General features: G+C 42.8%; 1 protein-coding gene across 1 annotated transcript in view; it reads right to left on the reverse strand.

Moving 5' to 3' along the window:
• The window catches only part of NCKAP5 (NCK-associated protein 5), a gene marked incomplete at its 3' end in the record, with an annotated part of 102309 nt that overhangs the window by 6514 nt on the left and 70646 nt on the right, over window positions 1-25149 (reverse strand). The window contains exons 5-9 of the mRNA XM_008589346.1: window positions 18385-18486; window positions 13326-13517; window positions 7455-8716; window positions 2688-5174; window positions 1813-1990 (exon numbers count right to left, since the gene is read on the reverse strand). Of these exons, the coding sequence (XP_008587568.1) occupies window positions 1813-1990; window positions 2688-5174; window positions 7455-8716; window positions 13326-13517; window positions 18385-18486 (4221 nt within the window). The remainder of the gene's footprint in view (window positions 1-1812; window positions 1991-2687; window positions 5175-7454; window positions 8717-13325; window positions 13518-18384; window positions 18487-25149) is intronic.

Raw genomic sequence — 25149 nt, forward strand, 5'->3', positions numbered from 1 at the left:
AATCCACAATGATGATAATGGAGATGAAACAAAAAACATTGTATTTTACATTAAAAAAAAAAAAGACTAGCTGGTCAATTATCCAGGTTAATACTATTTCTCTGTATGGAAAAGCTTCCCAGCATGACTAATTTCCTCCTGTAGCTCACTAGAAAAATTAGCATATCCCTATTGATAATGCATATTTGGGTGGTTAAGGAATCTTTGTACTTCACAGAAAATAAGAGTGCTTCTTGCAGATATTTTGGAAGGACCAAAGGACCCTTCATACTACTCTGTGAAAGACTGCAGACAAGAAAGGAAAAGCATGGCAAATTTCTTTGGTATGAGGAAGCAATAAGAAAGTAAAATTAAAATTGTAAAAACCAAATACAGGGTCTTTTTGTTTTTTTGGTACTTCTGTACAGTGAAGATATACCCTAAGCTGTCAGAACCATAGTAAATGGGGCATAGTTAAATTGAGTGCCTCTGATAAGGGGCTCTGCCAGGCTATCAAGGTTTTCCATCAGCTGGATTGAATTTCCAGCATATTGCACATTTCTGTACGTTCATTCTCTCTCCTTACTTTCAGTGACACTAGAAGGGCAGCCTTAGATATGCTTATAATTTGTGGCTTTATAATGCAGGAGACATCTACGTTTTCAAAGAAGAGATGATACCAAGGAAGCCAAGAGCAAAAATGGGAAAGAAAAAGAAAAAAAAACTTTTGTAATGAACATAGTCTGCATACGATTTCAGAAAGTTTGAAAAAAAGACAGCTCTTCGGAGTCAAGAGATATTTGAATAAAAAATTTCAAATGTACATTTGTATCAAATTAAAGTATGTCTGTGAAACTCTAATCTAAGGAACTCTAAACTTCAATAAGTAATTATAACTTATAATTAGTAACTAATGATACCAACCATGATTACTTTTAAAATCTCCTCTACTCTTCAGCCAGGCCAGACAAAAATGAATAATTACTTTCTATTTGAAGTTTTTCCTCAGAAAATGGTAGCATGTAGTATATTTTATAATCTCTTTATTAGAGTATAAAATGATGTGGATACAGTAATTCTGTTAAGAGAATTTTTTGGTTTAAGTCCTTTAAAACTTATTAAGATGAACAATGAACATAGTCAAATCAAATATACAAATACATAAGGAATGTAAATGGGGTAAATGCATTTAAGTTAATTTTAAAACAAAAATACTATCTGAAACTAGAGTGCCCTGAGGAAATATAAAAATGCCCTTTTATTTATTTTTTAAAGGGAGTCTACTACCTAAATTCTGGACCTCATAGTTAAAAGGTTGAACAACAGGGCACCAACTTCCTAGACACTTGTCTAGTTAGAGCTAATTGGTATATATAGCTTTCATAAAAAATGACCAGTGCTTAAATAAAATCATCAGAATAGCCAATATTCTCTTAAAGTGTTTAGCACTTTTATTTTAAAAATCATGTTCATTCCTTTTTCATTGCTGGTGATGTTGGAAGTAATCACTACAACATGTTTCCAGCATAAGGGTATAATCTGAAGATGACACAGGCAGCACCATTTGCCTGCACTGCGATTACACCATCTTTTTGAAAACAGAGCTGAAGAAAGCAGCATTTCTAGAGGGAGTCATACTCACGTGTGGTCTAGCTGCCGTCTTTCTGCTCCAATGATCACCAGGATTTCTCTTTTTTCCAAATATTTTCCTTTGACTTTCTCTTTTCCCCCATAATTTCTTACCCATATTTTTTCATCAGCAAAAGGTAGAAAGAGCCCAGGCCAAACATCTCAGAACATAGCATCATAGAACCAGGATGGTAGGGCACTTACCAAGGAGTCTTTCTGTATTTCCATATCAGCTTTAGTTTTGATGTTTTTCTTGTGGTTTCCTTGAGTGCTGATAGAGCTGCCGGTGAGACAGGAGCCCTGGGAACTGCCCTTTAACACATTCCTGCAGGAAACATTATTTGATCCACTTTCCATCTGTTGAGCTGCTTTCTTATCAACTCTGCAGGTAGAAAGTGATTCCTCTGATAAATTACATTGCTCCTCTTCAATCATTCTCCTTTCCCCAATACTTTCATGTTTAATGTAACCTTCATGTACCTCTTTGACTTTAAACCTTTGAGTGGTGTTTCTCACTAGCCTTGATCAGATCTTCAAATGTTCCAGTAGTGTCAATATAGATTTGATGATACAATATTTTTATTTTTATGATTGCTTGTGGGGAGGGGCAAAATAAAACCCCCTGAGGAGTGACTGCTAACTACATTTCTAGCTTAAGATTGGCAGGAAATGTAATTACTTCTGGAAAGTTTCTAAGTATACATTTGCTAGGTACAATCAATGAAATTGGCATGCTTTAAAACGTACGTGTAATTTTCTTCCATTTCATGCCATGTGGCTTCATTCATGGTTCCTAGTGTAGGCTGAATTTCTATCAACCTTGATAAAACTTACTATTCTTTAATTTCAAAGACCATTGGTTTGGTTAACAAAGTAACATGGACTAAATTATCATTTTATTGCTAACTTTTATTTCATTGTTTAAACTCTGCTAATGTATAAAAGACTGCTACTATGCATTTCTGCCTGTGTGGAAAACATGCTTGACTGGCATTTAACGTGCAGGCAGCAAACACTTCTTCTTAAGTGGGGCTAAGGGGGACCCCTCTACATTGCCACCCTCTCTTCCAATGAATTACCTGTTCAGAAGTTCCATCATAAAGCTATCTTTTGCTGAGCATGTAACAGCGCTGGGTCTATTTCTCGGTTCAAACTTCATTTGGTTGTAAATGTCCTGCGGCGTTTTCAGATTTTTGCTTTGTAAACCATTGTCTGGACTATCTGCCGACTTGGTGTCCCTGTTAAGCTCATTTTCTATCTTACATTGTAGTTCCGGCTTCTTTTTCTCTTTTTTTCTCTCTGATTTTAGTTGTTTGTTTCCAAACCCCAAGACTTTTGCATCTTTCTTTTCCACTTTGGTTTTGGAGACATCCATTTTTCTGCTACTGAGAGCTGGGAGTCTACTCTTCCGAAAACCAAACCAGCTGGCAAAAGAAGGCCCCGGCTTCTGCTTCGCTTCCACAGAGGTCGACTTTGTTTGCACTTGGCCCTTTTCCACATTTTCCTGAATGCACAACATGACCTTTTCTTCTATTGTGGGTGAGAGGGGGGTTTCTGGGCTCACAGCACCGGTTCCAGTTGTAGAAGCATCTGGATGCCATCCAGAATTTTCTAGCCTGGATGTCCTGCTTGTTTCACAACTGCTTGGACACTGCATATTCCCTGGGCAGTCTGTTGGGGTGGGTGGGCACCTGCAGTGGTCGCTGCCTGGGTCTGCAGGTACAGCCACACTGGGGCATTCTCCCTGGGCATAGGCCTGCTGGTCTTCCATTCCAGGGGGAGTGAGGCATTCTTCAGACTTTGGAGGGATCCTCAAAGGCAACTTGCTGGGGCTCCCATTCTGACTGCTGGAGCTGCCTGTGCTCCCTGGGGAGCCTTGCCTGGAGGAGAGGTGCCCCAGGGGTCTTCCAGCACTGGGGAGACTCTCAGACACAGAAGGGGCAGGGGTCTTGTTGGGAGAGCCTTCTGTGGAGGAGTTCTGCCGGGTAAGAGAATTGCCTCTCTCAGCAGTGTTGGTAATAATCTGAGTTCGGACCTTGCTTGGCCCTTCCATAGGGGGCGTCGAGGGCTTGTCCCCTGAGTGAGTGCTGAAGCTCTGGCTGCGGGCTTTGGCGCCATTCATGCCTAGAGCTGGTTTTAGGTGTGGCTTGCTGGAGGAAAGGGATCTTTTCACTGGTCTGGTTTCTATCCCTTCTCTTCCATTAGCCCCAGGGATGCTATTTTCCAGTGACTCTGGCACTGCTGTTTCCTGCAGGGGAAGCCCTTCAGCTAAACTGTCCTGAGCTTGTAAACCCAGTGTGGTCACGTTTCTTTCGCCCCCTGTGGTCTCAAGTCTTGCTGGATTCCTGGAGTCTTCGGGCTTAGACTTGTCTGCAGCCACAGAACTTTTAGAGGCTTCATTTAAACTGTCTTTTTCATGTTTCCCGGGCACCGTGGAACTTTTCCTGAGCAATTGGGGAGACTTCATGAGAACTTTGAGTCCCACCGGGAGGCGAGTTTTCAGTCCTTTCTCATGAGTGTTTTGACAACCTTGTGGGGTGCTATGGCTTTTGGAGGATGACGACGTTAATGAGGGACTGTTAACCTGAGATGACGGTGACTCATTTACCCCTAAGAAGGAAGGCTTGGGGAATGTGAGGACACCATCTTTTAACGGTCCTTTCCTTCCTGGAGATACACTTTTGGAGGACAATATTTCCAGTGGTTCATGGGTTGAGGGACAATTCTTGGGAGTCCGTAACCCTGTGTCTGCTTGTGTGGTCCCAAGTGCTTGGTGAGGAGAGGTTCTGGGAACAGCCCTCTTTGGAGAGACCTTTGGTGGCCCCAGAGCCATCACAGTAAATGAGCCAGAGGGAGCATGAGCAGGGCATCTGGTTTGAGTCACTGTTTCTGTGGAGGGCAGAGGGTGAGTGAAGATAGGCTTCTTGAAGGCCGAGGATGGTTTCTTCCTTGGCGCTTCTGTCATGGCCTGATGAGAAGATACAACAGGAGCAGAGGCTCCTTTCGACAGAGGGGATTTGACTACTGTCCTTGCCGTTTCACTGGGGACCCTGGTTTCGGGCTTGGCAGATGAAGGTGTTGGTGAAGAGTCATAATGGGGCCTGATCAGGAGGGACACTGACCTGCCCGGAGGGGGTGGGGGAGAGGGGGATTGCGCCCCTGCCTCTGGCCCAGACTCACAGTGTTTCTCTCTCGTGGGGGGTTCTCCATTGTCACTAGGTCCAGTGAGGGGCCTTGACCGTGACCCTGGTGTCTGACTCTGGGAGCAATGGACCCAATCCCTCCTGCTGGACATTTTGGAGCCATGAGGAAGTTGGGCGGGGTGTTTTGGAATGTGTGAATCTGGCTGTAAGTGAAAGAGCGGCCCTGGGCTCTCATTCTTCATGAACCGTGAGAGTTTCCCAGGAGCTAAGGCTGGTGATTTTTCATGAGTCACCCGGCCAGAGGAGGGGACTCGTGTGGAAGCATCAGGCTCCATTATTTTTGCTTTCTGAGGTGAGGACTTGCCCCTGGCAGGTGTTTTTGTCAGACTTTGCTTTTGATAGATACCCATGGATGCCGAAGACCTAGAATTACTCTGGCATGACATACCGTGTGTCGGTCTGGCCAGCTTTTGTCGCTGAGCATTTTGTGCTACCATCCTGGGGCTGAAAGGTTCGGTGGGCGCTATGGGAACATTATCTACATTATCTTTTGGAATGTTTTTCTCAGTTTCCTCCTCAGATCTCTTTAAGAAAGTATACTCTCTNCCATTCCAGGGGGAGTGAGGCATTCTTCAGACTTTGGAGGGATCCTCAAAGGCAACTTGCTGGGGCTCCCATTCTGACTGCTGGAGCTGCCTGTGCTCCCTGGGGAGCCTTGCCTGGAGGAGAGGTGCCCCAGGGGTCTTCCAGCACTGGGGAGACTCCATTCCAGGGGGAGTGAGGCATTCTTCAGACTTTGGAGGGATCCTCAAAGGCAACTTGCTTGGGCTCCCATTCTGACTGCTGGAGCTGCCTGTGCTCCCTGGGGAGCCTTGCCTGGAGGAGAGGTGCCCCAGGGGCCTTCCAGCACTGGGGAGATTCTCAGACACAGAAGGGGCAGGGGTCTTGTTGGGAGAGCCTTCTGTGGAGGAGTTCTGCCGGGTAAGAGAATTGCCTCTCTCAGCAGTGTTGGTAATAATCTGAGTTCGGACCTTGCTTGGCCCTTCCATAGGGGGCGTCGAGGGCTTGTCCCCTGAGTGAGTGCTGAAGCTCTGGCTGCGGGCTTTGGCGCCATTCATGCCTAGAGCTGGTTTTAGGTGTGGCTTGCTGGAGGAAAGGGATCTTTTCACTGGTCTGGTTTCTATCCCTTCTCTTCCATTAGCCCCAGGGATGCTATTTTCCAGTGACTCTGGCACTGCTGTTTCCTGCAGGGGAAGCCCTTCAGCTAAACTGTCCTGAGCTTGTAAACCCAGTGTGGTCACGTTTCTTTCGCCCCCTGTGGTCTCAAGTCTTGCTGGATTCCTGGAGTCTTCGGGCTTAGACTTGTCTGCAGCCACAGAACTTTTAGAGGCTTCATTTAAACTGTCTTTTTCATGTTTCCCGGGCACCGTGGAACTTTTCCTGAGCAATTGGGGAGACTTCATGAGAACTTTGAGTCCCACCGGGAGGCGAGTTTTCAGTCCTTTCTCATGAGTGTTTTGACAACCTTGTGGGGTGCTATGGCTTTTGGAGGATGACGACGTTAATGAGGGACTGTTAACCTGAGATGACGGTGACTCATTTACCCCTAAGAAGGAAGGCTTGGGGAATGTGAGGACACCATCTTTTAACGGTCCTTTCCTTCCTGGAGATACACTTTTGGAGGACAATATTTCCAGTGGTTCATGGGTTGAGGGACAATTCTTGGGAGTCCGTAACCCTGTGTCTGCTTGTGTGGTCCCAAGTGCTTGGTGAGGAGAGGTTCTGGGAACAGCCCTCTTTGGAGAGACCTTTGGTGGCCCCAGAGCCATCACAGTAAATGAGCCAGAGGGAGCATGAGCAGGGCATCTGGTTTGAGTCACTGTTTCTGTGGAGGGCAGAGGGTGAGTGAAGATAGGCTTCTTGAAGGCCGAGGATGGTTTCTTCCTTGGCGCTTCTGTCATGGCCTGATGAGAAGATATAACAGGAGCAGAGGCTCCTTTCGACAGAGGGGATTTGACTACTGTCCTTGCCGTTTCACTGGGGACCCTGGTTTCGGGCTTGGCAGATGAAGGTGTTGGTGAAGAGTCATAATGGGGCCTGATCAGGAGGGACACTGACCTGCCCGGAGGGGGTGGGGGAGAGGGGGATTGCGCCCCTGCCTCTGGCCCAGACTCACAGTGTTTCTCTCTCGTGGGGGGTTCTCCATTGTCACTAGGTCCAGTGAGGGGCCTTGACCGTGACCCTGGTGTCTGACTCTGGGAGCAATGGACCCAATCCCTCCTGCTGGACATTTTGGAGCCATGAGGAAGTTGGGCGGGGTGTTTTGGAATGTGTGAATCTGGCTGTAAGTGAAAGAGCGGCCCTGGGCTCTCATTCTTCATGAACCGTGAGAGTTTCCCAGGAGCTAAGGCTGGTGATTTTTCATGAGTCACCCGGCCAGAGGAGGGGACTCGTGTGGAAGCATCAGGCTCCATTATTTTTGCTTTCTGAGGTGAGGACTTGCCCCTGGCAGGTGTTTTTGTCAGACTTTGCTTTTGATAGATACCCATGGATGCCGAAGACCTAGAATTACTCTGGCATGACATACCGTGTGTCGGTCTGGCTAGCTTTTGTCGCTGAGCATTTTGTGCTACCATCCTGGGGCTGAAAGGTTCGGTGGGCGCTATGGGAACATTATCTATGATACCCATGGATGCCGAAGACCTAGAATTACTCTGGCATGACATACCGTGTGTCGGTCTGGCCAGCTTTTGTCGCTGAGCATTTTGTGCTACCATCCTGGGGCTGAAAGGTTCGGTGGGCGCTATGGGAACATTATCTATGTTATCTTTTGGAATGTTTTTCTCAGTTTCCTCCTCAGATCTCTTTAAGAAAGTATACTCTCTTGCAGCAGCTCCTGGCTGGAAGCCAGCAATTCCCTGAGGTAAAAGTTCAGTGTGTTCTGCCTTGGGTCCAGTAGAGGCCGAATTGATGGAAATTTCATTTCTGGTAACAGTGACAACTCCAGTCTGGTGAGAGCTGAATTCAATGGGCTGGCCATCTTCTGCATCAAATATGACTGTAATACATTCTTCTGAAGAAGTCCTCTTCAGAACCCTTTGCTGTTTAATGAAACTAAATGTCTTTGGCCTAGTCTCTAAGTGGATGGGCACTGACTTTTCCTCCTCATCAGCAGACCCAAGTTGAGACTTTCCAAAGCCCATGAGGATGTCCAGGTTCTCCATGGACTTATCGGTGTCAGCAGTGAGTGACAAGTCTGAAGGGCTTTTCTCATCACTACTGTCTATGTGTAACTCATCAAGAGTTTCATTGTCATCGGTGTCTGAAAGGTTGAGAGCCATGTGGCTGTGGCCTTGGCTGTGCGGGTCCGTCTCCCTCAGTACCTGATGCACTTGTACACTTGGGCACAGCTTCCTCTCCAAGGGACAGTTGCTGGCACAACTGGTCAGCTTTTTAGACCTTTCCCTGGGATAAACTGAAGATCTGCCTTCCAAAAAGTGTTTTTCATTTGGCTCCCAACCAAACAGACTGTCAGAAACACTGTGGGTTAATTTGCTACCATGCAGCCTGCAACCCTGGTTTGGAACTACTTGGAGCAATGCTGAGGAAGAAGAGTCACCATCAGCATCATCATGGGAATCTGTATCATAAACAAATGCCTTGTGAGGCTCCTTGTAGGAGCTCCCCATGTCCCTTGGTTTGCAGGGGGTATGTTCCTTGAGGCTGCTACTCTTAATCCCTGGAGAATATATTCCTTCATTTGAATTCATGCAATCTTTATAACCCCATTTGGTTATCACTGACGGGGGCTCAAGTAATACTTTTCGCTTCTGTAGCTTTTTTAGCCCTTCCAAAATGTGGCTTTCCTTGATACGAGTTGGAGGTAGTTCATCTGTAGGGCTAGCAAAACCACTTGGGAGCAAAGAATCAATACTTAGCCTTTTATCCCAGTTTTGTGACGATTGCTAGGAAAGAAAAGTAGATATCAGAAAACAAATGAAGCATGAGGATCACAAACATATAAAAGGAAAAGCCTGTCATTGGACTTAATTTTTGCTAGTAGTTGATAAGAAGTCATATATAAATGCATGTGTTAATTAGCTATTAATTCATCAACTATGCACCCAACATTGATTTTGTTAGGTCCTGTGCTAAGTATCACAGTGATACGAAGAAAGGGAAGGTAAGGTCCTTGCCTTCAAGGAGCAGAAAATCCAGCAGGGGACAGGAGACTTGGGCAAAATGAACTGTATGTCAAGGGAGCAAATGAGAAGTGCAAGGTAGCAGGCACTCTGGAGATGAAGAGGAAGGAGGCCACAGGTCTGTTTGGAAAAATCATAAAAGGCATACGGAAAAAGAATTTTTTTTTAAAACTTATCTAGCCTTTGAAAGATAGATATGTTTGCCTTAGGTTAAAAGTGGGGAAATGATTTCCAGAGAGAGGAAAAAAGAAATGGGATGGGCAAAGACCCAAGCTGAGAAGGTATAATCAAGGGACACTTTGAGAATGACTGAAAGACAGTACGACCTCACTGTGGAGTGCCTGTGAGAGGTGGAGAGGGGAAAAGCTGGAAAAGTAAGTTGGTGCATATTTTTATGCCCCTCCCATTCTAACATTTGATAGTTCTGTGACTTCATGACTTTATCTGGTAGGCAATGAACATCTATGAAAAATAGGCTGAGTATCCCTTATCTGAAATGCTTGGGACTAGAAGTATTTTGGATTTTTTTTTTGATTTTTGGAATATTTTCAGAATACATACCAGTTAAGCATGTTTAATCCAAAAATCCAAAATCTGAAATACTCCAATGAGAATTTCCTTGGAGTGTCATGTCAGTGCTCAAAAAGCTTCATATTTTGGAGCACTTCAGATTTTCAGATTACGGATGCCGAACTTATACATGTGTGCATACAAAGATACAACATCCGGGCATCTGCTGTTAGAATACTCTAGCAATTACTCACCTACTAACTTAAAAAGGTCAATTTCCTGCCCTTCATTCCTCCCCAGATACCAGACTTAGCTTTGGGAAAGAGTGTGGGAAATGATATAGAAAAAAGACTGCATTCTACACATGCATATTTTTCACAGTATTGGTAACAAGGAACAGAAGGGCAAAAGAAGGGAACTAACATTTACTGAGCCCCTGCTATATACCAGTCACCTACACAGTGATTTAACTTCATGTTTAGAACAACACCATGAGGGAGACATAATCTTTCCCATTTTATGATAGAGGAAACAGAGATTCAGCAAGATTAGGCTGTTGGAGATCCTATAGCTAGGAATAGCTAGAGCAAAGCTTTGAACTCTCGTTTCTCAGGCTCTTTCTACAACACTGTCGATTTTGACTAAGTTCAAAAGTAGCTGTGAGAGGATGTGAACCCAGGCAGCGCAGCTCTGGAGCTTGTATGCCTAATCTTGATGCTCTACTACTAAAGGCAAGCTGAACATCCCGTCCCCCCTACAATAGTCAGTGTCATAATAGAGACCACAGGTTACCTCTACCCCATTCTCGAATGGAACTTGCAGAGTTTATATAACAAACTGGCACTCAAGGAAATTGGTAGGATGTGAGGGTTGACCTAGTGACTTTTTTTTTTTAAAGGTTATAAGGTTAATGATGACAAACTGCAAGAGATGAATCTAGTGGTTTCAAAGGTGCACTCTATACCAGTCTTGATGACACAAGCTGCACCCCTAGCCCCACAACTCTGAACACTAACCACATGCTCATATGCAGAGGTTGAAACAGTGTTAGAAACTTCCATTGCAATCTTGGGCTTTTTAGAGAGCTGTGAATATTTGCTCATATCTAAGGCATTTTCATGAAAAATACTCTTGTTATCAACAACACATATGTTTATTTCTTTTTAAGTCAAATAATACGTTTTCTGTAGAAAATTCTCCAGTGTCAGGAGATGCTGGGGATAGATGCTATTTGGTCATGCTGCCTCTTCCTCATCTCCCCCTGAACCATTAAGAACTCTTTTGAAAGTCAGAAGAAATCCCATTAGTAAGTCTGGGTATTATAGACCAACCAGAGAGTGGGCTGCCACAGCTTGGGTTTCTAAGAATTTCCATGATCCTGATAGTCACAATGACAATAAGAAAGAGAAGCCAGGCAAGAGTACCCCACAAGAGCTTGAAAAAGGCAGATTTATGCAACCCACAGAAGATACACACAGCCTCTGCCCACCACCTCCTTTCTGCCGCTCCAGAGGCTGCCCAGGCTGTAGTCTGACTTGCCCCAGAGTCAGCCACTACAAACTTCCCAAAGCCCAGGCTCTCCACCCCGTGGAATCAGCCACATTCCTTGCTCAGTTTGACAAGGAGGTTATGGTAATTAACAACTTGAGAAAAGTTTGGAACAAGATTGAAACATGGGGGGAGAAAAAAGCATGAATCCCTTGTGGGAGAGACAGAGAGGAGGAGCTGGCATTTGTCGCAGGAGCTTCTTTTTTGCTAAAAAAAACCTGGAAGAGATGCTCTAGGGAGCAGTGTGGTTGGCTCAAGATGCTGCTGATAAGGGAGGGCCACTGTTTAATGTCCATAGTCTTTTTCTACTTCTTGACTGAACAACAGTTTTACAATTTTTTTTTTTAGAAAGGACATTCTTGGCCTTAATGGCAACAAATGGATCCCAACAATTGGGATAACCCCTCCGTGTTTTAGGCTGACTCAATAAGGCCAGAAGAGCAGAACAGTTAAGAGTGAAGGTTCTAGAGTCAACTGCCCAGCTCTGCCATTTACTGGCTATACAAACTTGGCTAGTTACTTAACTTCTCAGCACCTCAGTTTCCTCATCTGTAAAATGGAGAGAATAGGTGAACCTACTTAATAGGCTATTGTGAGCACTAAATGAGTTAATACTTGTGAAGTGCTTAAAAAGCTGTGCTGCACATGGTAATGACTCATTGATTACAGCCAAATTCCTTCATGCAGGGCAGGCTAGTGCATTTCATGCAGGCTTCCTTTTTGTTTCTACACAAAACAATATTAAAAAAAAATACTTGTGAGCTCAAAAAGAGCCATTAGTAAAATATTTACTATTATATAGTTAATACTGTATTCACATTCAAATTCATATTATATTTGAGTGTATGATGTAAGTTAATGCTAAATGACCACCTGGCACAAGGTAAGGACTGTGGAAGTTCTTTAATTAACGTAAATTGAAAATGTCTTGATGGGACTGGGTCTAGCTTGTGGGGTCCCTGAGAATCAGGACTGTTCCCTGTAAGATGTGACAGGCATACTGGTACTCTGTGACAATGAGAGAACCCTATTAAGGCTCCAGAGGATGGCCTCCTGAGTGTCCTCAAAGTATCTTAAGAACCTTCTTTCTCCTTTTTCAGGGGAGAGATTGCCTTAGAACATCAAGGACTGCTCAAATTGGAAGAAATTCTGCCAAAAAGAAAAGAAAAGAAAAGAAAAGTGTGAAGGCTGTGAGAGGGAGAGAGAGGAGGAGGGGAGAGAGGAAAGCGTAGAAGGGGCTCTGGGAGCCAGCCATACTCGCAGGCACAGCCTGCAAACATCCCTGACCATCTTTCCAGTCTGCTGCGTGTCATTATTCAGAGTTCCCAACAACTCCTCAGAGGGAGCAATTTTGATAATGTGGCAGGCTCTGTACTTTGCATTAGAAGTCTGATTCCAAGGAAATAAGCTCTAAATGCAAGCCTGAAATCTTTTCCTGAGTTCTTATGCAGAGGACGACAAAGCTACTTCCTCACCAGTGTTTTCTGGGAGCTATGGAATTTTCCTGGTTTCTACACTACTGAAACCATAAACTAATTTTATACAAATGGTAGAAAAATGACCTCCAAATATTTTTTTTTTCCCTTTTTTTTTGTCTTTTTTCGTGACCGGCAACGGATCGCAGCCCTCAGTGTCGCGCCCGTACCGGGCCGGGACCGGCCACGGGATCGCAACCCTCGGCGTTGCTCCCGCCCCTCGCTCAGCCAGTGAGCGGCCGGTCTGTATGTGGGATCCGAACCCTCGGCGGGAGCGCCACCGCGCTTCCCAATCGGCGCACTGTAGCAGTGCGCCACCAGGCTGGCCCGACCTCCAAATATTTTGATTCAGGATTTCTATTCTTGGATACTCTGCTTTTCTTCAACATTAGGGAACTTCTAAAACAGCTCTTTCAAATACTTGGTTTATACCAGTGTGCCAAGAAGTTTGTTCAAAGCAAGGGCTCTTCAGCTGTGTGAGCCTACTTCGCAGATGGGAGTTATTCTAGCAGTAATAAATATTTAAAAACCTGGTAAAGGAACTCCTGGCATATAAGTAGGGATATGCTTACCTTCAGTGAAGTCACGGTCCCTGTTGTCTACCGTGGTATTTTCTCTCTCTACTATCTTGCCCTCCAATTTATAGTCAAATCATATTTTGTGAGGCTATAGCACTGATTAAGAGGAGGTGAATATAATACACGAGCAGGTAACTCAGCAAATGTCCTTTCCTACTTACCCTCTCCCAAACCCCCCCACCGCCCATGACTAAATCAAACCAGAAGAGGATTATTTTCTGGTTCGCTGTGATGCCAAAGTGCCTCAAAAGGAGGCCTTACCCTTTTCCTGAGGTTCTTCCTGTCATGCCACGTGTATGAGGAGCCACTGGAATATTCGCTGCAGGTGCTTGAAAGAGACAGTTCGCTGCTGCTGCTGCCACTATTTTGAGGACAGAGATGACCAGGGACGACAACCCCCAAGCCAGGGCATTTCAAGGCAGGGGTTCCTAATTTTGCATTCAGTTGGCATTCCTGAAAAAGCAGAACAGCTCTGAGCAAGGGTATTGCTTAGGAGAGAGTAAATACTAGCTGAAGCTTACAACAAGCTAGGAGAGAATACAGTATAGTGGTTAGAAGCACAGACTTTGGAGTCAGACAGACTACAGGCTCAAATCCTGGCTGTGCCTCTTCCTGTGTGATTATGGGGAAATTATTTAATTTCTTATAGCCACGTTTTCCTTTTAGGAGAGAATAACGATAATACTGCCTACCTTATAGGGTTATTACAAGGACTAAATGAGGTCCCATATGTGTAGCACATAGCACAATGTCTGGCCTAGAGGAGGTGCTCAAGGCTACTCTGGATCTTGGGCTACATGCTGCCACTAAATATGCGATCTTGAGCAAAGAAAGCATTTAACTTCCATGGACCTTAACGTCCTCATTTGTAGAGTGGGGCAGCTCTAGCAGATTACTCCTGTGGTCCTCCTGGCTCTGATGGCATCATTCTAAGTCAGCAATCAAATGCCCACAGCATATCTCTACCTCCTCACAGGAAGCCATGCACAGCAGACACCAAACTCAGGTATCATGAGCCTCCACCGTAAAAGATAATAGGACTTTTTGTATCAAGCTGGCTGTCCAAATGGTAACAACGCTCACATCAGATAGATCTGGGTCCCCTGTGGAAGGCCCAGGCTGTTAGAATTCTAGTGGGTCTGCATAAGACAAGGGTGACAAATAAAGTTGTAAACAGCCAAGTACATCTTGACAGGCACATTATAGGCCCCTCATGTAACAGATGAAGCTCCACAAACTGGACAGGCTAAATTAATTTGGCATCCTGACCACTGAGAATAGAGTGTCTCTATTATTGTTTAATTCCAAGTCTCCTCTCCATATAAAGCTTTGTCTCAGAAACTCTTTGATGGGGAGCCATCTGTCTTTGTGTCATTTGCAGAGTGGCAAAGCCTCTTACTTATGCAATTTAATGACACTTTATGGATGCCTTTAGTACCTGAGTACTTATCACTGTTCTCCAAATGCTATTCTAACTGATGGTGACTAAACACCAGCTTCAGGAAGGAAGGTAATGACGATCCGAGAGTAAATATTAACCCCCCACATAAGAACACAGGGCATGTTTAATTTGCCTTCTAATCAATATCCACAACGCTTCACAGTGTTAAAATTTCAGTATTAGGCATCTGCCGTGCTATGAATATTTTTGCTGCATAACAATCTCCTTAACTGATCTAAAAATGCCAAGAAATGTTACTACCCTATTTTTCCCCCTGAAATTATGCTCTGAATACCAATGAAAGGAGAAACTTTTCTTAAAATCCAGCTTTCAGCAGTCTCTATTGATTTATGACCTAGTTTATTGCTGGATATAACTTAGTTAAGGTGAATTCGCATTTGTATCTCAACAGATGCCTTTAACCAATTGTTCTATCGCACAGGAGCGCCAGGCACTTAAGGCTGGGCTGCTGCAGACATCTGACATGGGTCCTGAACAAACGCCCAGAAATACCACATTAGGCTCCACTTCTACTTGTGCGCTTTCCATTTTCTCCATCCCGTTCTCTTACATTCTGTTGTTTAAGTAAGCAGGATGGTGGTTATTGAGGACTGCCTCTGCTGATGTGTCTACTCTCCAGGCATTGAGACTGCGTCTCTGGACTGCGAGGCTACCAGACCTAAACTTTTCCTATGGCCTTTACGCACTCTGCTAGGCTTTCGGTTAGAGTTTATATTCTACCTTCTCTCAAGGTACCGAATCTTGTATATGATTCCCTCTGTCTTTCCCTCCTATCCCTTTTCACTACACCTATCAAAATAATACCCATTTTTACGACTCCACTCAATTCCCAGGCCTCTATTAATGAATAAGAAGCCCCTGTGCCTAGTCATTGCCCATGTGTGTCCTCCCTGTATAGGTGATGGATTGAGATAAGAAACTAGAACTCAGAAGATGGGCCAGAGTGAGAAGGAACTGGACCCTCTTCCTTTGGCTTTGAACTTGAGATGCCTAGATATGATAGAGGATACTTCAGGAGATGAAGAAAGACTGTTGATGTCACGTGGACACTGGCAGGGGTGGCTAAGTAGAGAGGTGTCCTCAAAGACAAGCTTTTCACACTTTAATCTACACATGAATCACCTGGGGGGTCTTGTTAAAATGCGGATTTTGATTCAGTAATTTTGAGGCAGGACCTGAGATATCTGTTAGACTTTAAAACAAATTCCCACATGCTTAGAAACTGCTGAGTGCACTGAGTAGCGAGCCTCCAGGAAAAGCTATTACAGAGGTCTGTCTCTTGTGTGGATTCCTGAGCAGCACGTTGTGTCATCTCACAGTCTGACCTGGGTTGTGCTGAGCAGTACAAAAGGAATGGCTGAGTCCATGGGCCAGTGAGAAGAGGGTGTGTGTGTACGTGTGGGAGTGGTGACACAGTGATTCCTTGTAAAGAAAAGGAAGGGGCCACTCCTCCCTAAGGGATATTCTCCCGCCTTCCTCCACCTTGGGCAACTGATGTTTGAATTTAGTAAGGGACTCAGAATCCCTGACATCATGGCTACAAAATGAGTTCTTTTTTCCTACAGTTTCCTTCATCAGCATGTGATTATCATGTAGGATTATCTATCCAGTGAATGACTGTTCTGTGGTTGAATGTGTGAACTCCAAGTCGATTTATGAGGTTTAAATCCTGGCTCTTCCACGTGCTAGCTCTTGGAGCTTGGTAAAATTTCTTAACCCCTCTTTGCCTTAGCTTTTTTTTGTAAATGGAGATAATGAAAGCACCTACTACAGAAAATCATTTCAAAGGCTGAACAGCCCCTGGCATATGGTAATGCTTAGGAACTTTTAGGTATTGCTACCATTATTAAAAAAAATTTTTGTTTTTAATATATGCATGTGTCTTGGCTCCTCAACTGAACCATAAGCTCATACTCTCCTACGGACCCTGTTTTACACTTCTCGCCTTGCACGTTAAGTGGTAAAATAACTGTGTTGAGTTATTACCACCACCAACTGTGCTGGTGCCAAAAGTGGATGTCCTGTGTTTCTAGGCATCACTGATGTGACCTTCTGGAGAGACATACTAGTAGATATCTTCCTGAGTTATCATTTCCACCTTTGCCATGTTTTTCTGTGGCTGTGGTATGGGGCCACATAGTAAAGAGAGCTAAAGCAGCAGGGATATTATTATTGTCCCAATATTGTTATCAGGCACTGTGCTCCACACACTTCATGCATTATTTCACTTAATCTTCACCACAAATCTCTAAAATAGAAAAGAAATATCATTATCCTCATTTTCTAAATGAGGCATTGAGGTTTTAATATCTTGCCTATGGTCACCCAGCTAACACAGCATTCTGATGCCAGGCCCACGTCCCAACCATTATGCTATAATGTCAAGTAAGACTTGTGACAAACAGAACTCCCAGAGATACACAGAACACCATGAATCCCACTGAGCATACTTGCATACTTGTCATTAGTAATAGGTAATGATTCTTTGTAAAATTCTTCTTTGTCAAAAAATGTACATTGGCATCCTTTGCAACATTATCTGAATTATGTTGATTTAATTGGTAAAATACATACTGTTTGCACTATCCAAAGTGTATTTTTCTCATTGTGTATTTTAGATTACCACCTTGAATGACTCATATACTTTAACATCCTTACTGTGAGAAATGCAGTATAAAACTTGCAATTTTAATTAAAAAACAGAGATAGAGAACAAAGCCAAGAGTTTCTTGGATAAAAACTGCACACTTAAGGTCAGGAGACCTTAAGGCCATATGATGTAGACTGGATGCTCCCAACTTCATGGAAGCTCAATTCCCACTGTAACTGTTGAGGGCGGGAAGTCCTATTATGATAATTTAAAGATGGGGCCTTGAAGAGGTGATTAGATTGTAGGACTGTGCAGTAGTGAATGGGTTAATGACAGTGGTCACGGGTGTGGTTCTGAGGGCTTTAAAGTGAGAGTGAAAGAGGGGGTTGCTCTCTCTGCTTCCACCATCTTGCAGTGTGAGACCCCTGGGTCACTGTTGCCACCACTACATGTGCTCCTTGGATTTTGGACTTCCCAGCCTCAGAAACTGTAAGCAATAAATTTCATTTTCTTACAAAGTACCCAGTTCAAAGTATTTTGTTATAAGTAACAGAAATGGACTAATACACTAAACAAATTGGATGCCATTAGGTCCTTATGAATGTTTAAAGTAATAGCATTCCATTGAAATGTAATTCTCCTATAACTTGCGAATATTGACCATTGATACAGAATTTCCTATCTACACTGACAAAATAACACAGTAAAATAAAAAACCAGTTATCCCCAAAAGTTCATGTCATTTTTTCTAAGCCTAACATTTTTCATTATATTTGTATATTTATTTGGCTGTTGTGTTTTTTCAAGTTACTCTTTTTATGCCAATGAGAGTTAAAAGCCATGCTGGTTAAAGTTTTGCCAAATAAGCACAAAGCTAACCCCATCTAAAGAAAAAAAATGCAGAGCCCATGAATTTTTAAAAGTTCATACATAATATATCAAAAAAGTAGGATGAGTAATAAAGGACATACACCTTAATAAAAAGCTCCTTGACCATTTCTCAGAGACTGAGATGTAATCAATACCCAAAAAGGTATCTTGGGGACAAAGCCAAGATTTATGATATTTTTGCCAAGAGTGACACTTTCTGCTTACTATATCAGCTGGGGGACATGATATTGAATTTCAGAGAACACAAGAAAGGAAGGTATTTTTATCTGCCTGACAACACTTCAAGGATACTCTTTATGGTCCAGCTGTGACATCATATTTGATGGAAGGAAAATAACAACCTAAACAAGTGTTCCAAAGGCAAGTAGGACACTCACGTGCAGCTCAGCATCACTTCGTGACTGCGTCAGACCTGGGCTTCTTCCTGCTTCTGAAAGCAAATCTCCAGATGAAAGATCTAAGATGCGTGAGTGAAGTTTCTATATAAAACCAAGAAGAAACAATGAACAGCAATAATTTAACTGTTTGTTTCAAAATCCTGTCTTGGAAAGCTAAATCTGAAAAGAGCTGACATTTCCAAATTAGATAATACATGTACTAATTCAAAAAAGTTTGTTCTAGCTTATCAGTGTTCCATATATATGTATATATACAAATTACATTTTATCAACAATAACAGCATTTTTAAAGTCTATCGGTCTATAGAAAAAATTAGTAGTTGGAAAATACGAGGGGTCTTCAAAAAGTTCATGAAAGTAATATCTTTTCATTCAAAATTTCCACGAACTTTTTGAAGTACCCTTGTAAGTAGTAGGAAGAACGTGAATATCCCAATATTCTTATTGGGGAGTACAAAAATTAACTCTCGATATTCACATTAAACAAAAACAATGACCAAGTTAATCTTATTATTTTGAGCAGTGCTTAAAATCTGAGCAAATAATTATAAAAGTGACCTTATTTCTAAATAGCATCGATCTTGTAAAATCTTCCCTTGGACACATTTTAACTCAAAGTCATTAATGTCATCTGTTAGGAACAATTAATGTGAATAGAAAATAATTGCATCAGGGATCTGGGGACTCAGAGGATTTGGGGCATTAATATTCACTTGCTCTTCGATTATATACTGAATTCTTAATTTCAGTTTTGCTTGGGAGGCTTGCTAAACCTGGGATATTTCACTATATTAATCTTTATACTAATTACTAAGGCTTTTCTGTGGACATTAAGTTTGATCTGTTCAATTGGAAATACAATAAAACTTGTGATTTATATCTAATGTTTCTACTAGGCTGATAACATTCTAAAAATGGTACTTGTAGCATGGTTTGTCTTAGTTACACGTTTTGTGAGTTCAGACACCAAAAAAATCTAATCAGGTAAGTAAATAACATGGCTAAGCATGCCTCTCTCACCTCTGAAAAGTCTTTCTACTCATTTCCCTCCCTGGAGAGGCCATGCTGCATACTGATGCTGATCCATGAAATGTGTTAGGTTTTCAGTCACTAAATAATGTTAGGATCATGTAGGATGTAGGCGTTGTCCCAGAGGTCACTTTGTTCCCGAAGATCTACCGTATTGTCAGCAGGAACCAGAAACTCTGCTAATATGAGGCACATTCATTCTGTTCCCCATTTGACTCCCCTTAGGCTGAACTTCTGGGAGAGCTCCACACACTTGGTTAACTGGTCACTCGGCACGCATTTATCCAGCACCCACTGAAGGATGAACACTGTGGGAGGTCTGAGTTCCATCCTTTTGCAGGGGTACAAGCATTTTTTCTACCTGCAAGTCTCCTCATGAGTGGCGCTTCTCTCGCTGCTCACTTCACATCTATATCCTTGCTTCTCTCAATCTGTGATTTGTGGAGGTACTTTCACAAAAAAGGGAGTGAATCCTAAACTGGTTGCCAGTTGCTATGAAAATTCAAATTTCTCCAACAGAGCTAAGACCCCAGTAGGTAACCAGAAACATGACATTGTATCTGGACAATTTTTATAATCCTTAACTAAATTTTCCTCTAGAATCTGAGTTTCCTGAGTGCAAAGATAGAATTCCTCTCATTGTTTAATCTGCAGGACTGTCACAGTGTATCATAGTAAGTGCCCAGTTCATGCTTGTTGTAATCTATAAAGAAAAAGGTGTCTTAACATTTTCCCCACCCCACATATAGGTTTTAAAAACTGGGAGTGTGCCAAAAGAGTTATAACGCTCTGAGATTTAAAAATACATTTATCAATATGCAAACAGTACAAGAAGTTATGGGAAATGACATTCAACAAAAGAACAATGATTTTGAGTGGTATGTCATGTGATTTGGGGGAAGAGTCCTGTACAGATATCTGACTTCTTATTCAGATCGTGGCTGCACTTCACTACTTCTCAGATATATGATGTCACCCTCTCACTTACTGCATTGTAATATGTGCATGTAAAAACCCCTCCTCCTAAATGATGTTATGAGTGGTTTTCATCCAAACGGTCAGTCCCCTCCACTGAAATAGATAAGGTATATATATGCAAGAGGGGAGAGGTCCTAGGGCAAGGGGCCAGGACACCTGAATTGCAGCCCTGTCTAAGGCACAGCTTTTACAGGATCTCAAGAATGTAATTAAACCTCTCTATCTCAGATCCCTTGCCTGTTACAAGAGGATGGAAGTGGCTACTTAATTCACCATCACAGATAGGGAGAGGCTCTGCCATAGTAGAAAGGACAATAAGACAGTATGTTGAAATCCACACAGCCTTACACCAATTTATTATCATAACTTAGAGTTGGTGGTAATAAGAGACGATAAGGGACAAATGAATCTTTTGTTGTTATAGTTTCCATACATGTAAGGTAAATAAAAATTGACTTAGAGGAAAAGAAAATTTACTTCTGTGTCAATACTGTAGGCAAGAAAATGGCAGGTAAATACCACCCCTTCACACAACTTCCTTTAAATTACCACAGAGGCTCACAAGCTCACAGAGGCTACACTTCTTATAATGAAAAATTTTCATGGAAGGCTTATATTTTCATACCTATATATGTATATATAATATATAAGTATATTCTCACAGATATACACAGATAGGTAGATAGACAGATACAGTATCACAGTACAAGTTTGAAAAGTCATAGTATACTCTTCAAACTGGTACCATGATGTTATCTGTACCATACATAATTTAGGTAACACTGAAAAGTAGGCAGAATGTATGCATGTGAAATTCAATCAAAGTAGTTGTCAGAAAGAGCATAACCTACACAAGAATGCTATGAGCTTTTTAAAGGAGTCCACTTACTTAGAGGACAAGTTCTCCATCATACATCTACTTAGTTTATGTTTAATGTTAGTGTCCATTTGGATAAAATTTCACCTGAAATACTTTGAACTTCAAAGCCTTAATCTGCAAATCTAGATGCTTCCTGGATTTAGACATGTTCTGCCCTGTTTTAGACATGAAAGGTAGCAAGATTACTCAGTATAGGCTTGTAATTAACCTTGCATCATCTGTTACGTTATCTCAGCAACAGATTCCACGGGGTCTTAGAAAGAGACTCCTACCCTCACACATTTCCAAACCAGTGGTGAGTGAGAGATATTTTCACTCAAATGCTTCCTTTGACAGCAACAGCCTAAGCCTCCCTTCCTGGCAGGCTGGTTTCACTGTCCCTGGAATGTGTCCCTTGCCTTCCACAGTGATGCTTTGTCCACCTTTCCAAGCTGTCTCTGCTTCCACCCACCTATCAAAACCTGCCCAGTATTTAGGACTACACTAAAACCCCACCTGTCAGGTTATCCATCCTCTCTAACCCACAGTGGGTTCCCCGTCCTGACAGATTATGCGGCTGCTCATTTCGGCCCTTTATCTGATATGCACTGTTACTGAATTGTTCCTGTGTGTAGGTTCTATTTTCTTAACAAGATAGCCAGCTTTATGAGAATGCAGGCCAAGCCCTGAATTCCTGTTTTGTCCCCATGGCAAGGATAGGCTAGGTGTACAGAACCTTGTCCCTCTTCCTTCTGGGCAAACAGCTGTACTGCATTTCCCAGCTCCTTTGCAGTTAGGTGACATGGTTTGTTCACCATGTTGATGAACATGGTTTGTTCTAGATGATGGAGTGTGAGCAAAAGCGATGTCTGCCCTTTCCAGCCTGGCCCAGGAATACCTCCTGCATGCAGTTCTCCATGCTCCTTCCCCTTCTACCAGCTTCATGCAACCAATTCAGCACAGTGACCTTGGAAGCTACGTGTTAAAAATGAAGCCAGTCAGGTGAAAGGAGTTTGTGTTCTTGAATTGCCAACTGGAAGAGAGCCACTCGGGACCAGAAATACCTCTTTGGACTTTGCATGAGGAAGAAATCCAGTTATACCAGGTTTGAGCCACGATTCATTTGGGTTTATTACCACTGCTAACATTAACCTGGCTGATATGGCCCTCCTCTGCGATAAGCTCTCTGCAGCATACAGGGTACCCACTCAACAAATACGCATATTTATATGTGTAAACATATGTATGCACACATATATGTGTATTTACACAAACATGTACATAATGGCTAGGTCAGCAGACCAAGGTGACTTCCTTCACTGAGGATTTTTGCTTCATGGGGAAGAGACCTACTTTTTGTCACTATATATATAAGGGCAAAGGTGGAGAGATTTGTGTGAAGAGCTAAGATGTAGCATATTAAAGTCAAATAAAAATATAGAGACAAATCTCTAAGAAAAGTATTTTATTTGGGAACACAAATTACAATCTGGGACACATACACAGACTGGGGTGGTCTCTGGTATGTCCAAAGAATAAAGAACGGCTTGTGAGTTTTATTAGGAAGAGAAATGCTACATATTGTTTTGAAAGAAAGCTCACTGACACTCGTGAACTTCTGGGGAACTGGCAGGCTTTGACTGGTGAGTGATGGTGGTATGTAAAATTGGTCTTAGAGCTATAGCAGGTCGTTTCAGCAGCTAGTAAGTAAAATTAGTCTTAGGGTTACAGCAGGCTGTTTCAGCAGCTGGCGTTGTAAAAAATTTTTCTTGAAGCAGGTGCTATGTGCCCTGACTACTTTTTTCCCTCGGCTTCTGATTTCGTTTGGGTATGACAAGATGACCCCATTTGTATAACCAGCTTTCACAATTACAATTCACAGTCGGATTGCACTTCTCATACCAGTGTAAAATACTAAGCTCAGCTTTGGGGACCAAAGTAGCCAGTGTTCAAGCCACACATGGGGTCAGTAACATGTGGGGGGTTGACTTGCCTTCGGTCAGCCAGCTCTATATTCTCTGTGCAGTTCTGGATCTATAATCGAAGACAGAAAAATGACCGCTACAGCAAACTGAGCCAAGGACTGCCTGTCCATTATCTAGCAGGATGTAGGTAGAGCGGCCCCTTCGGGGTGGCAGTGACTGATTTTGCAGCTCTCCCGTGAATGACGGAAGCGGAGGCTGGAGACTGATGTGCACTGAGCCTTTCAGAGCTGGGCTGGAGGGCCAGAGTTTTCCATTCTGTTTCTCTCCTCACTTGCCCCACTGCAGTTCTTCAGATGCTTGGTGAAGTCTTGTTGCATTTAATAGGATTCTGCCTCTAGGGTTTACTCAGTACTGTGACAACGTCTTAACTTTAAGGCAGCAATTGCCAAGGCCAGGAAGACACTGAGGCCTTACTTAGTAACTCAAGGTGCGGTTAAAAAACAAATCTTCACCTAAGATATTTGGGCAGCATGGGAAACCATGCTGGACAAATTAAGAAAAACAGGGTAATGAGCAGCTTTTGTGTTTACTGATGTACTTCCCAAACCCTAAAAAGGAATGCATGAATTTTTTCATGTAAAGATTAGAGAAGTTATTAAAAGTTTTAGAAGAAAAGAGGAAACTACAAAAGGGGTTATTTAACCATGGCTCCCTTCTCTTCACTCAGATTTGGTGAGATAATTAATTTAATACCACAATCATGCACACAATTATTCTCCTACTGAAAGCCAAATATCTCTACAAAAGAGAAGTGATGGGAGTAAATATGGCACATAACCTGAGTAATTTAGGTTAAGCAACAGAAGGCAGACGTGAATTAATATTTTAAGTCTGATCTTTTTCATTGCTTCTGTTTTACTTCACCTTGGCAGATACTATAACTATCCCTAATTCTACCCCAGTCCTGTTTTATATTCATCAGAGTGGCTTTCTCCCCCTTGTGGAAAAGGTCCTCAGTCAAAGTAGATGGCGTCTATGCCTACAGTTCTTGAATTCCTGTTTTATTTACAAAGTAGGAAGGTCTGTTACTGCCATGCCATCTAGTGCTAAACCTTCTTTACCTACCATATTTCCCTGAATTCTGTTCATAATACATTTTGCCCATTAGAAGGTATTTTTCTACTCTCAAATTTTCATGGTAGGAAAGGTAGAGGAGTAGAGAGATTTCTTGAAATCTGTCCTCTCACTACTAACATCTTCACTCAGCACCTGGCTCAAGAGAAGCAGTACCAATAGCTTCCTCTGGTCACTCTCCGTCATGGTGAATGCTCCTCACCTGCTCCCACCCACTGCCTGGCTGAGCTCTGCTGCTCTCTGCCATCTCAGCCTGTTGCTGATTTGGACGTGTTCTTGTTTAGGGATCACCCTCCCTCAAATCTAGTGGCCTGGATCCTGGGCTGATTTCTTGAATAAAGAACTTACGGCTTTTTGTGGCTTCAGTTTTGTTTTCAAATCACCCTGTCTAGACTTTAGAGGGCTGATCTTACCTCTCACCTTCCAAAAAACTTCCTGGAGCCCCAGTTCTGCTCTCTTGACTCAGTCCCAGGCTGTCCCTGGGACGAGTGCTTCATTCCCTTCAATCCTACCACAAGGGGAGCAATCCTGGAGGGAATGTTATAACCCTGAGCATCTATTGATATTGCTAACTTCCTATGATTTCCTAAATGCATCTTTCTAAATAGCTTCCTTTACAGGGATAGCAGACATTTGTGGTGGATTTGGTATAGGTTTAAGAGAAATGTGTTAAATATGGCTCTGAGTTAGACAGAACCAGGTGAATAGGCTTTGTTCCTTCTGTTGAGAAATAAGGCAATTTTTACAGGTATATCTAAGGATCTCTAAAAGTAATTTCAAAGAAATTTCCTAAAACAGCATGGTGCCTGATGAAAATAA

Source organism: Galeopterus variegatus, unplaced genomic scaffold (assembly GCF_000696425.1).
Source record: "Galeopterus variegatus unplaced genomic scaffold, G_variegatus-3.0.2 Scaffold5386, whole genome shotgun sequence".
NCBI classification, from domain to species: domain Eukaryota; kingdom Metazoa; phylum Chordata; class Mammalia; order Dermoptera; family Cynocephalidae; genus Galeopterus; species Galeopterus variegatus.